The sequence below is a fragment of the Gambusia affinis genome, linkage group LG04 (assembly GCF_019740435.1).
Source record: "Gambusia affinis linkage group LG04, SWU_Gaff_1.0, whole genome shotgun sequence".
Lineage (NCBI taxonomy): Eukaryota > Metazoa > Chordata > Actinopteri > Cyprinodontiformes > Poeciliidae > Gambusia > Gambusia affinis.
In genome coordinates this window covers 21,219,545-21,232,378 of record NC_057871.1, presented here as the reverse complement: position 1 = coordinate 21,232,378, position 12,834 = coordinate 21,219,545, and the positions used below count along the sequence as shown (strand labels likewise).

At 39.2% G+C, this 12,834-nt stretch overlaps 1 protein-coding gene across 13 annotated transcripts in view; it reads right to left on the bottom strand.

Moving 5' to 3' along the window:
• Positions 1 to 1,573: 1,573 nt before the first annotated feature.
• Positions 1,574 to 12,834, bottom strand: part of mafgb (v-maf avian musculoaponeurotic fibrosarcoma oncogene homolog Gb) — a 39,636-nt gene continuing 28,375 nt past the window's right edge. For 5 of the 13 annotated variants that reach the window (XM_044114306.1, XM_044114307.1, XM_044114309.1 and 2 more), the window contains exons 2-3: positions 12,735 to 12,800; positions 4,340 to 12,635 (exon numbers count right to left, since the gene is read on the bottom strand). In XM_044114306.1, coding sequence (XP_043970241.1) covers positions 12,153 to 12,635; positions 12,735 to 12,770 — 519 coding nt within the window. In that variant the 5' untranslated portion in view covers positions 12,771 to 12,800 and the 3' untranslated portion in view covers positions 4,340 to 12,152. The other 8 variants (XM_044114303.1, XM_044114304.1, XM_044114305.1 and 5 more) reach the window with 5 other exon arrangements.

Genomic DNA, 12,834 nt, shown 5'->3' with positions numbered 1-12,834 from the left:
TTCTTAGAGGCGGACTCAAAGAAGGTGGCACCATCCAGCAAGGTAGCCTTATCTTTACAATATCCCTTCAAATAATAATAGTAATAATCAGAACACTGTGCAGAGACATTTAAATAGGCCATTCTTGAGTCATCCTTGAGCTTTTGTTGGCTCTAGCTTTTATAATTTTCTGTCTGCATGCCTCAATTGCCTATCACTTTGCTGCTGTTACACCTCAATTATCTGTGGGACGATAAAGAATATTTCTATTCTATTATATTTTACAGTATATTAGACACAGTCTCAAAGCTCGCAACATCTTTATAGGAGTGGGTGGGTTTGTTTTCTCTCATCAGAAAAATAAACCACTGGTACATCCTAATTTGTTTTATAAAAAAGTTATTGAATTGTACAAAACTCCTAAGCTAGCAATAAAAGTTACGCCACTGTCTTCACTCTCAGAGCATCTAACTTGTCATTGTTTGAAGTTTTATATTGTTCTGGGTAAGTGATTTTTTCAGTATTCTGCTCCATTATTGTCTGCTGACAGTTTTCTAATGTCTTACACCTCAAGGAATTGGTATTTCTTAACACTTTTATGTTGGCATGAAACACTTAGAAATAAATATATCTAATTGTAGATTCTTGTAAATGTGTGCTTGTTTACGGTTTAAGGTGAAATTGTGTCTAAAACCATGTATGTGGTGCTGACTTTTATGACAGAGATTTTTCACCACAGTGAGTTTTTCCTGGTTAGTTAAAGGCAGTGACGTGCGGTGAGGTTCATAGCTGGTGAGGCACTGACGTCATCAGAATCAGATTTGCAAATAGATGCATAGATTGACAGCAGTTTACAGGTTATGTTTCACTTCTGCATCCTTACACATACAAACTGTAGCTCACAAAACACACATTTCGACATGGATGACTACATTACAACAGTTGTAATGTAGTCATCCATGTCGAAAGTCGGGATAAGCGAGAGGAAAAAAATCACTATCTCTATTATAATCTATCGCTGCACTTGACTTGCTTCCCGAATCGTTTAGCCTAGCTCGCTGTCACTTACTCGGCAGTTGAGGAGTGAACAAGACGAACGTCTGGGATCTTGAGCGCCCCCTGCCATGAGGCAAGAGAACTGCGAACCTGTTCTCTGCCGTTTATAATCGCTCATTACAGAAACACGTTACACAAACACAGTTGGTGACAAAAGCACTGTACATTATATACATAAGCTAAATTATTGGAAATAAGTTCACATATTAAATTTGTTTAAACCATTTTATTGATACAGCAACATGCTCTCTCCGCTTAGCAGCCAGCGCAGAGCCAGGGGTTGCGAATCCAAGGTGGCTGCTGCCTCACCGCATCGCTTCCAAGCATTTGAATGGGAAAATAAGAAAATTCAGCGATTTTGAACAAATAAAAATCGAAATTGGTGAAGCTACATGAAAAATAAATATTTTTTAGTACAAACCACCGGATGAATATAACAATTTAAATTACTTTATGATTATATATTTTCTTTCTTTCCATGATGGCTGGTGAGGCACTGCCTCACCTGCCTCCCCTGACCGCACGTCACTGGTTAAAGGTGAAATCCAAAAGTTGTTGCTCCTGTGACTCTCAATGAATTAAAAGTTTTCAGGTAGTTTTAAAAACAACTCGATTGCTCTCAGACCTTCTTTTAAACACAGTTGAGATTCACAAAACGTTGCAGTTAAATATAAAGTGCACAAAATAATTAAGATTTTTTTTATGTATTATGGCCACCTAATGTGAGAATACAAAAAAATAATGAAATATTTGTGATTTATGAAACTCTCCCTCAGTGTCTATCCATCCATCTGTGGGGCAGCAGAAGGGGTTCATTCGGTTTACCGTTCATGCAAGAACTGCAGCTGCTGGGGTCAACCATCCAAAGCAAGGGGCGGCTCAAAATAAATAAAGCATGAAAACTTTTCAGAAAACAGAAGCGGATATACAGTTAACCTGCCAAGTTGGAGAACCTGATCTTAATTTACTCCCTGCTATAGGCTCGATTGCCTACATATAGCGTTCAAGTTATTCTAAGCTATGGAAATCCCAATTCTGAACAGCAAAAGATGGATTTCTGGTCATGTTACGTTTTTAATGTCAGATATCCAAAAACAAGAAGAAAACTATGCTCTAAATGACAAATCTTACATTTTTCAAATTAGTCACAATATCTAAAAAAATCTACAAACCACATTGAGTTGGGATAAAAATTGTGAAAGCGTCTTTTAAAGACTGCGAGACACTTTGACTCATTGTGGCGTTTCTGACTGTCTGACTCATTACAGCAGGAGAAACAGGTTTTGTTGTGCAATTACTGGAAGGAAACAGCAGTTCTGGTACGTGCAACATTAGTATGTTGTCACTCTTCTGAATTGTGACTCTGCAATATTTTAATGGTTTTAAGAAGAATTTCCATGTAACTCTAGGATGGCCACTCTACTGTAACTACCAGAATAGCTATTTTAAACCTCAATTAAGTAATATTGTAAGTGTATAGTGATGTTTAATTTAGCTATAACTAACCAATGTTTTTCAAAAGAAAATGACACCAATATTTATTGTTTTAGTTTAATAAAGAAAGTATTTTTTAAACTGTAGGCCTTCGGTTTTCATCTTGCCGACCAAAATTGGAATAGACTAGCAAAATTTTCTGTGTCCTACATGGGTAAAAAATATTGTATTTAACTTATCTTTTGCAAACTAACACTGTTTTTCTTTATTAGAATTTACACAGTGTTAGGAAAATCATTGTGTTTATACCTGATAAAGTAGGTAAACATGCAAATTGCATAGCGGTCATAATGACTGCCATGGTTGTTTTAATGTTCTAGTTTGTCTAATTAGCAGAAAAATCAAATGTTAGGACAATATTTGCATTTAAATGTTAGTTAAAAACAAGATGGCTGAAAAAAATACAACAAAAAACAAAAAAATATCTAGTTATACTTACCAAGTCTTTCAAGGATATAACTTTTTGTACTTGTACAGACCCGTAATAGGTGCCATCGATTTCAAGGAGCTGGCATGTCTGGATTGGTCACCAGAGGGCATAAGTGCTGGCAACGTGAGTGGATCACTGGTGTAACAGATAGTTGCTGGAGTCTGAGGCTCAGCCAAGACAGAGAGTGAAGGTCACCAGACAAAAAAAGATGCCTTGTGGATGCATTGCACCGCATTATGAGCACCTGCAGAGTTTGATAGGAGCCACATTGTAGGTGTGCATTAGGCTGAAGGGTTACATTGAGTAATGGCATCCATCCTTGTGAAAACCCCAACAGTGAACCTGGTCAGGTGTTGTCCACTTATTGTTTTATTGTTAGACAGTCCTGCAACTGCCTGCAACGTTGCTCTTCTCATAACATCACTGATTTAAGACGCACCAACTGCTTGCAAAATAAATAATTTACATATGTTGTAATTTGTTTGCAAAAGCAGATACACTGTTTGACTTCTTAAACATTTAGTTAAAAACTTGAATAAATTTTGTCTGGATCTAATGTGAAAAACCCTAACAGAAAGTAATGCTTAATTATGAAGTAAACTTGAAAGGATGCATCCTTTCATCGTCCGTTTCTCCCTGTCCATGTAGCGTCAACAGAGGGTCTGATTCCTGTCTCCAGCGGTCATTGGGTCGCCACTCCATCACATTTTTGGGCTTGATGTTTGATATTTATGTTTGTTTTTATTGATATTTGTAATAATATTTCACAAACTTTTTTTTTTTTTTTTTTACTGTTTTGTGAATGGTGTTTGATAGTGTCTGTGTTTGTGCCTTTTAGGTTTTTATCCACCCTGCTGCAAGGAAAATGTCCTGAACATATTATGTCTCATAAGAAAGTGAGGCATTCACAGTGAGCAGTTTAGCTAACAGTCATGTTTTTGGACAGAGGGAGAAACCCAGAGAAATTTCAAGGCATTAAACTACAAAGTGAAATTTATTTAGGAGCAACACAATACTTGACATGGTGTCATCCTCCAGCAGAACAATGGTCCTGAAAAGGCAGCCACAGCTATAATAGAACGATTCAGATTAAAACACAATGATATGCTAGAATGACCTAATCAAAGACCAGAAGAAGTGTTGTTCACAGACGCTTCCTATAATCTGATAGAACCTGATCTAGTTCATAAAGCAGGTAGAGACTTATGGTCCAAAGCCTTGCAGCTGTAAATACTGCTAAATTTCGTTCTACAAAGCATTGATTCACTTTTCAGATTTGCATTTTTAGAAAGATTGTGAAAACCATACCAGATTTGTTTTCCATTGTCCCGCTATGCTCTACTTCCACGACCGACCCCATGTTGTGGATATCTGCAGGAACACAAACCCCTTAATGCATTTTAAAACATGTTTATTGGTCATATACAAAATAAAGTAAGCTGTTTATCAACAAACATACAGTATTTACATCAATAAGATGCGTCGGACTGATGATGAAACAGTTCACTTTCATTATTACCAATACCTTGTCATCATATCTATCTACAAATTGCAAAGAAAAAGAAAAGTACAATAATTTAGTTGGAGATAAATACTTACAAAGACCGTCACATTTGAAGGTTTTTTTTTTCCCATAGAAAGTACCGTTGTACCGCAGAATAATTTATTACACCCCATACAGAAATATTACAAAACACAGAGCTTCTCATCACAAGGGCTTTTCTGAATACATTACGCCATATTCACACAAACTCACTACTGCTGTATAGCTTTAAACATATGATCGTATACTTTTGGAGACATTGAAACATCCCGGCTCCAATGAGCAACCTCGCTTAACCATAGATGAGTGATAAATAGGAAAAGAAGCTGATATCAAGGCTAAAATAAGTGAATGTGTTAAAAAGAGAGAGAGAGAAACAGAGAGAGGGAGAGAGAGAGAGAGAGAGAGAGAGAGAAAAGAAGTTTTGGTTGGACATTGTACAAGTGATGATGTGGGACAGCGGGGAGAAAGACACAACAGCAGATGAGGTAAGTCAGGAGGCTAAACAAACATCGTTATTGATGAAAAAGCCAAACGAACGATCAAAGGAATCCTCGGTTCATTTACTTTTATCGATCTGGATTTTGCGGTGGGTGAAAGGGCTTTTAGAGTCCAGTGGCGTGATTCAGTAGGCAGGAAAAACATCTGAACGAGTGCTCGCTGATTGGCCAAGCAGCGAGATAAGGAGTTAATGATTCCAGAAGAAATGGATGTTTTGAGGAAGGGCTTGGTAGGCCGCCGATTTGACTCGCGCTGCCTTCTTTGAAAGGAGGCCAGAGCGAGTGAGGCGGTTTAGGAGTGTTATCAGATGTGTCGCCACCGCCTCTTTCCAGCCTCTGTAAATTATTTATGGGTTCAAGTATGAGCGGTTTCTCTGGTTAGCGATGAAATGCCTTATCGTAAGAAGGTTGTGACCTCTGTACGTGCAGCGGAAAACAAGGCTGGCGTGTCTCACAGGTCGTAAACTCTGTTACGAAAAGAAAAGAAACCACGCCGCCTGCGCTCTGCTCGTACGGCTGAAGGTCGGCGCTGTCAGCTGACCGCGTCTGCTGAGGGGGAATCAGGATTAAACCTCTGTAATGTTTGACACCGTGGATCAAAGAGGCCACGCACTGCTTCACTAGAAATCCACATCTGGAAGACATGTTTCATCTTCCCCAGGAGAAGCTCCAGTGCAATTATTGGCACCCATGGTAAAAGTGTGTAAAAAGCGGTATTATAAGATGTAATGTTAATGATTTTTGTGGATAATTTTTTTTTTTTTTTTGTTTCTCCACCTCCTTTACCGCGTTCCCTCTTGCTTCCTTGTCTAGCCTTGTTTGCCACAGTTTCAGTTACACCCCTGATTAATTTATATGGCAACAGATCCAAGATTTGTCATTCCTTAGACACTGGATAAAGGACGCGTGCAAACCGTGAATTTAGAAAAAAAAAAAATCTTTATCTGTAAAAAGGTGCTAATACAAAAATGACGATAAATCCGTTTTACAATTCCTTTTTTTGTTGTTGTTGTACAAAAAACTATACAGCCTACACGGTCAAAAACTGTGTCTAGGTCATCCGTCCGTGTCTATGCAATCCGTCAATGTTTTTTTCAATACAATATACGGTCCGACAGGAAGTAAGCCTTTCAAAATAAAACTAAATTTCAGAATTAAAATGGCCTGAACAAAAAAACGTCAATATTTCCTATTCATGGCTCTAACATTTGGGTTTGTATCAAATGTTTCAGATCATTAAATGAATGTAATCAAACAAAACAACCTGGGCTATGCAAACAAGTTTGCAGAAAATTACACTCTCAAGCTGACAAAAGGTTGTGTCCTGCGTGGTGGAAGCATGAACAGGCTCGGTTGACCTCGAGCTTCTCAATGACGTAAGGCTGGACTTTGACTAGGCCACTTCAAAACATTGACTTAGTTGGTTTGGAACTGTGCCCTGCGACAGACTGGCGACCTGTCCAGGGTGAACCCTGCCTCTCGCCCAGAACGTAGCTGGAGATAGACACCAGCAACCCTCCCGATCTCATTAGGGACAAGGGAGGACAGAAAATGGATGGATGGATGTGTTTGGAACTGTTCAGAGGTGGACTTGCTGGTGTGCTTCGGTTTTGGGTTTTATAAAGCTTTCCAGACAGAGAGATGTCAAAGACTTTGTTTCAAATCGAGTCTTTAAGTTTCCTGTCTTATTTGACACCGGAGATCAGTTTATTTAAGAACTTTTCTGCTTTTACAAGTCCAGCAGTAATCGGCCCTGGCTGTGGCTAGTCAAACTGGGTGCACATACTTTTTCACAGCACTGAAAATGTATTCTCTGAGTGTAGACTTGGACAGGTAGCCCTTTTTTCTACTAAACATTTTCTGACTTATAGACATGTCTTCCCTTTTTAAATGGCATGTTTTCTTGTCTTTCCCATTTTGAAGCATGGATAAGAAAAATCACATAATTTTTATGACCCAAGGTAACAGGACGTCAGTGATTACCAGAGGAAGCTCCTTTAATTAAGGCACTCAGATTAAAGGTTGGATTTTTAAAGATGAGATTAGATCATTGTTGTTTTTCCTTTCGCATATTTTTTACCAGTGGTGCCAATAGATGTGAAGGGAGCCACGTGTCAAAGCTTATTTTACGCCATCCTCTCATTTGGAAAGAAATTAAAGAGATTTTATCATCGGAAATGTCACAGTTCACTTTTAGGAAAAACTGAGAAGACGCCACAACACTCTCAGCCGCAATTAAACAACGACAAGCCCACATCGGTTTTCATTATCGCTTACAAAATGCTTTTTAACCTCGTCACATCACCTTGCACCTGCAATTATAAAACAAACAGCTAGACAAAAAAAACAAAACAAAACAAAAAACAAAATAAAAACCACAGGCATGATAGCATCACTCCTCTTCTGAGGCAGGAGTTTTAATTTTACCCTACACCGTTTGCATAATAAGTTTTGGTTTAACACATTCATGCTTGTACAGACCGGATCCTTCACAAGCTGACGCCAGCGCAGAGTGGGATGAAACGCAGGTTGACAGAGGCACAGACAGCAGTAAACTCTCCAGTGGAAAAGAGAAATCTCTAGGTTTAACAGAAAAACAACGGAATACATCAGATTGACAGAGAGAAAATAGGTTGTCACCGATTGAGCTGATACATACTAATGCTTTTGTTTTTCCAATGAAAATTCCAGCATGATGTTGAAATCTGGATGTAGCTCGATTCCTCTGAATAGGCTACGGATCAATTCAATAAAATTTGGAGCCGTTTTGTCACAGAGTAAATTGTTGAAAACAGTTAAAATCCTGTAGAAACTGCTTAGTTTTTGCTCACCGTTTAAATTAAATTTACAATATATTCTTAAAGGTGGTGCCATGCTTGCTAACCTTTCTGCAGGGAGTTGTAGCAGTTCAGATAAAAAGACTCATCATTGTTAGAAATGCACCAATCGATTAGTCGGTTTCTCCTTCACTCTGTTATTTGGTTGTTAAAAAAACGGGAGAAAATAGGTTTTCCTGTTTGTTAAATGCATCAGCATTTGAAAATCCCCACCTTTTCGGAGGACCGTAACTGCATTAAGACCAAACAGGTTTTCTGATTCCCTTTTTGCTAAGAGTTGGGGACATATATGCTTCTTTTGTTTTCTGTGAACTCAATGTTACAGATCATGTTATGTTACGTTACATTTCAAAAAATCCCTCCAAATCAGCAAAAACAAAACACACACACAAATCTCCTCAAACGTTTCAACAAAAATTTGAAACTGAGGCCTGATCGGTGCATCTGTAATATTTAGAACCGGTTATAATCTTTTAAGTTGTTTTCATTTCATTATAATATCAGAGTGGAATTGCTTGAGACACTTGATGCAGGTTTTGGGTTTAGCAATCATCAGAGAAAGGTTAGGGACAAACTATTTGAATAATGAATGAGAATATAAATCCGTTAAATTTCCTTTCTTTCTATAAACCCATTTTAGTCTTTATGCTTTCCAGTCCTGACAAGACAAATCAAAACAAAACAACAGCTTACAATTAGCAAGTAGGAACACGGAAATATTGGAAATTGGATTTGGCCACTGAAGCCTGATGGTTTAAACTCAGTAAGTTGTTTGCAAGACATTGAAAGAAATCTTTAAAACCAGGTTAAAAAGGTCAACCTCGCCCTGGCAGACAGACCATTCAATAGCATAATATAGTTTGTTTGTTTTTTACTTTATAAAACATCGTATACACTTACAAATATCATTTAACTTCCCTGACCCTTCCAGAAGATCTTCAAAAGCTAACACAAGGACAACATTAAATATACATAAAATATACAGAGAAAAACAGAGTGCCTTATTCACACAGTACAAAAATAACTTACTGAAGGAGTGAGTTTGATGCAGCCAGAGAGCCTCTATCACCAGGTTTCACTTTTCTGCTAGCTTAACTCGAAGAGACAATATCGTTAAAGCCTCTTCTGTATTTTCATCCCAAAAGCAACAGGAACTGAACATAGCAACTGGCCAAAAGCAAAAGCAGCCACAACGTCCTGCTCAGAAATCTGTCAAACAAGCGAACTTGTTCAAATTCACTCTTTGTAAGTGCAGTTCAACAAATGACCTCGCAGGTCTGCGGCGTGGGAGCCGAACGACGTGGGGTTGCGAAAGAGTACACGATCGGAGAAAGAGTGCAGATACACACAACGTCATCGTCCACGTTTGGGCTGAAATCTAAAACAGATCAAAATCATAACCAACGAAATAGCTAGTAGTCACCTCGTTACATACCTACACAGCACGCCACACGCTAGTCCACCGTTACACACACGTGCCTAATCACTAGAGGAAAAATAAACAAAGCTATTCAGTAGTTAAGCCACTTTTGGTACAATTGCAAAATAGAGAGATTACTGTATATCAAACGGATTTTGTGATACCCTTTTTTTTCTATTTTTTTTTTTTTTTTTTACAAGTTGTTACAAACAATGCAAAGATAATTGTCTTTATAAAATTACAGACTCCACTATACATAGACTCTTTGAGTACAGAACACCACGGAGGACTACGCTTGTGGTAAAAGCCTGGGAGAAAAATAACAACCTGGTAGTGTGACTGGAAGAAAACAAAAAAGCTCGTTCAACAAGTCAGCCGACCTCCTCGGATCTGACCATCCTGGTGAAAATTAAATAGGAGTGAGCCTGTTTTTAATGAACCTGACACTCGCATTAATGAGTCTCATTAATATGTGAATCTGATGATGACAACAAATCTGAAGCAGTGCACAGCAAACCAAAGTGCCAGCCACAATTATTGGTGTTCCTGGTAAAGATGTGTCAGCAAATTATTATGTGTCGACATCAACTTACAATAACACGATGGAAATTAGTATTTGATGTATTTCTTCATTCATTTTAAATAAATGAATATAAATCTGAGAAAAAGCATTCAAATAAACTCAACTTTTATTGCAGCATAATAATCTCTTACTGGGAAAAAGAAAATCCTACTTGTAATTTGAGAGCATTCATCCGGTACAGAAAAAAAACAACCTGTTAATAAATAATTGTTTTGAACAACCAATGGTTCACAATTATTGATAACCCTGCTGTTGACACTCTGTACAACCCAGTTTTTGCCAATAGGACAGATTTTCTTTTCTCTTAGTCTTCTCTTAAAACAATTACTGCTGGAAAGATCCATCTCACTTTAAGCTTTCCAGCGGTTCCAGTTAAACTCCCATTTGGGTTCAATAAACTCCACATGTGGATGTAGAAAGTGTCCAATTGTTGCCATGGATACTTGGTGACCCAATGATGCCACTTTTTTTAAGAGTAAACCTTAAACTTGAAAGACTTATTGCATGTGGCGGCAACATTAACATGGCTAATAGAAATGGATCTTTGTCACATCATATTTATACCCCAAAAAACCAGAAAGTTTTGAATTTCAAGTTAAAATTCCCCACACACCAAGGGAAACAAATTGAAGAGACTGGGCCACATTGTTGAGTTTTATCCCCTCTCACTAATTCTTATAAGTTTGAGATTATGCTACTTCAACAAAAATGTGAACATTTTCTTTGCACATTTTTACCAGGAGTGCCAATAAATGCGTCCCGACCTGTAAATACTGTCTGATTCCTGATTGGTCAGCAGATATGCCATTAGGTACATCGTTATATCTGCATTGAATCCTAGCATCCTCCCTCAGTTCCTCTTGACTTTCTTCTTGGTGCATATCATTATAAGACCAAAGCACTTGCCCTTCCAATCTTTTTTTCTGTATTGAACATATTTTTCTAGAAAAATCTCACAAACCAAAGTTGTTTTCACATTTTCTTCAACAGGCTATTGTGCATTTGCCTCTTTCTATTTTTGTTAAGTACGAATTGCTCTGCAGCATCCTCATACTACTGACAAATGTTGGAAGTACGATATGTAATACTGGAAGCCACTTGCTCTTGAAAAAGGAAAACAGGAGGGAGAAAGAGCGAAAGACCATAGAAAAGAACACAGCTAACTAAACATAGCGATACCAGAACAAACACTCGCCACAGAATTTCACAGAATTCCTGATATATAACATTTCACACACAGAGAATACACCTTGGACCTCATGTGAATGACAACACGGTACAAAACAGTAGAAATACAGTTACCACCATCGTATATTATAGATTTTTCCATTAGTACTTTTCTGCAAAAGTTCTTGGGTGAAACAAAACTGGGCTTCTGTGCAGTCACTGAAATCAGCACGTCACTTTTTTCTTTTATAATTATTCTCAGACATAGCTGATGTACAGCTTGGGGTTTTCAATTGATGTACCTAATTTTTAATCAAAGATGCACCAAACCAACACGGTTAGAGATCAGAATTGGCCAATTTATTACTTGATTGGCTCTGATTTGAAATCTGCAGGTAAAATACCGAAAATGCAGATTTTCATCTCTATTTTATAAATGCATCAAATCTATCAATTCCAACTATTTTCTATTAGTTGCATGAATTTGACTGCCTTTCAGGGGGTTTTAATAATCAGATAGAGGCCAGTATCATATGCTGTGATGCCTAAATAGGGGTAATTTTTTAATACTTTGATTTTAATCTGGATCCAAAAGTCTATTAATGAACCTGCAGTAAAAAAAAAAATAATAATAATAATAATCGTAATCTTTCAAAACCAGAAATCATATTGCCAGGAAAAGCCTGATAGGTGCATCTCTGTTTCAGATTTCAACCTTTTTATTTAAACTCAACACTAGAAACTTGACATGATTCAAACGCAATTCCCGCAGGTTTTTCTAGTGTTTTCCCAATATGATCACTTTCAGGTTTAAATACGTGACTCTAGATCAAGTTCTCCAATTCTCTGACATTCGTAATCCATATTTTAGCCAAAGGGACTCTGTGTGTTCATCCAGTTCTGGATGATCAAACTCTGACTGGAAGCTTCTTTGTGAGCCAATAAAATATCCTCTGCCTCCATCTTGTCCTTCATCTGCACTGATCTGAGACGGACGATGGGAACACGTCGGAGTGGTCCGGGTGGTGCCGCCCAGCTGCTGGGAGTCGGTGCAGGTGGAGGAGAGGGGGGCGATAGAGAGGCAGGCTTACTCTGATGCGGCTGAGCTCCATCCTGTCACACCCTCCTCCAGCCTTCTTCCCCTCAAGACCGCGCGTCCGTCTTTGACTTGACTATTGTGATGACACTCGTCGCCGTCGCCACCTTCCCCGGTATGAGCGGGCCGATGACCGACGACGGCACCCCTCCGCCCCCACCGCCCCCGGCCCTCACCCCGACCCCGACGGTGGGGCTCCGCGCCACAGTCCTGGCGAAGGTCTGCAAGGCTTCGTACTTGGACCTCAGAGCGTCCAGCTCGATGCGCATGGACGCGTTCTCGTTGGCCAGTTTGTCCACCTCCTGCTGCAGCTGCGCCTTCTGCTTCTCCAGCTCCTCCTTCTGGGTGACCCGCTTGACCCGGCAGCTGGCGGCGTAGCCTCGGTTCTTCAGGGTGCGTCTCCTCTGCTTGAGCTGCAGGATCTCTTCCTTGGAGAGCCCCCGGAGGTGCTGGTTCAGCTCCCGCACGGACATGGTCACCAGCTCCTCGTCCGTGAGGCTGGTGCCATTTTCGCCCGGCTCACGCTTCACCTGGAGGAAACACGAGGGCGGGCGGTGAAAAACCAGATCGAACCAAGAGCAACGCTGAGAATTGGGTGGGAAACACATGAAAACATTACTTTCGTTTACCTTTAAGGCTTTATTTCCTTTGTTAGTCGTCGTCATGCCACAAGAGCCTTGCTCTTCTGCGCAAACCTTTGGAGAACACAGGAAAGCATAAAGCGTAAGA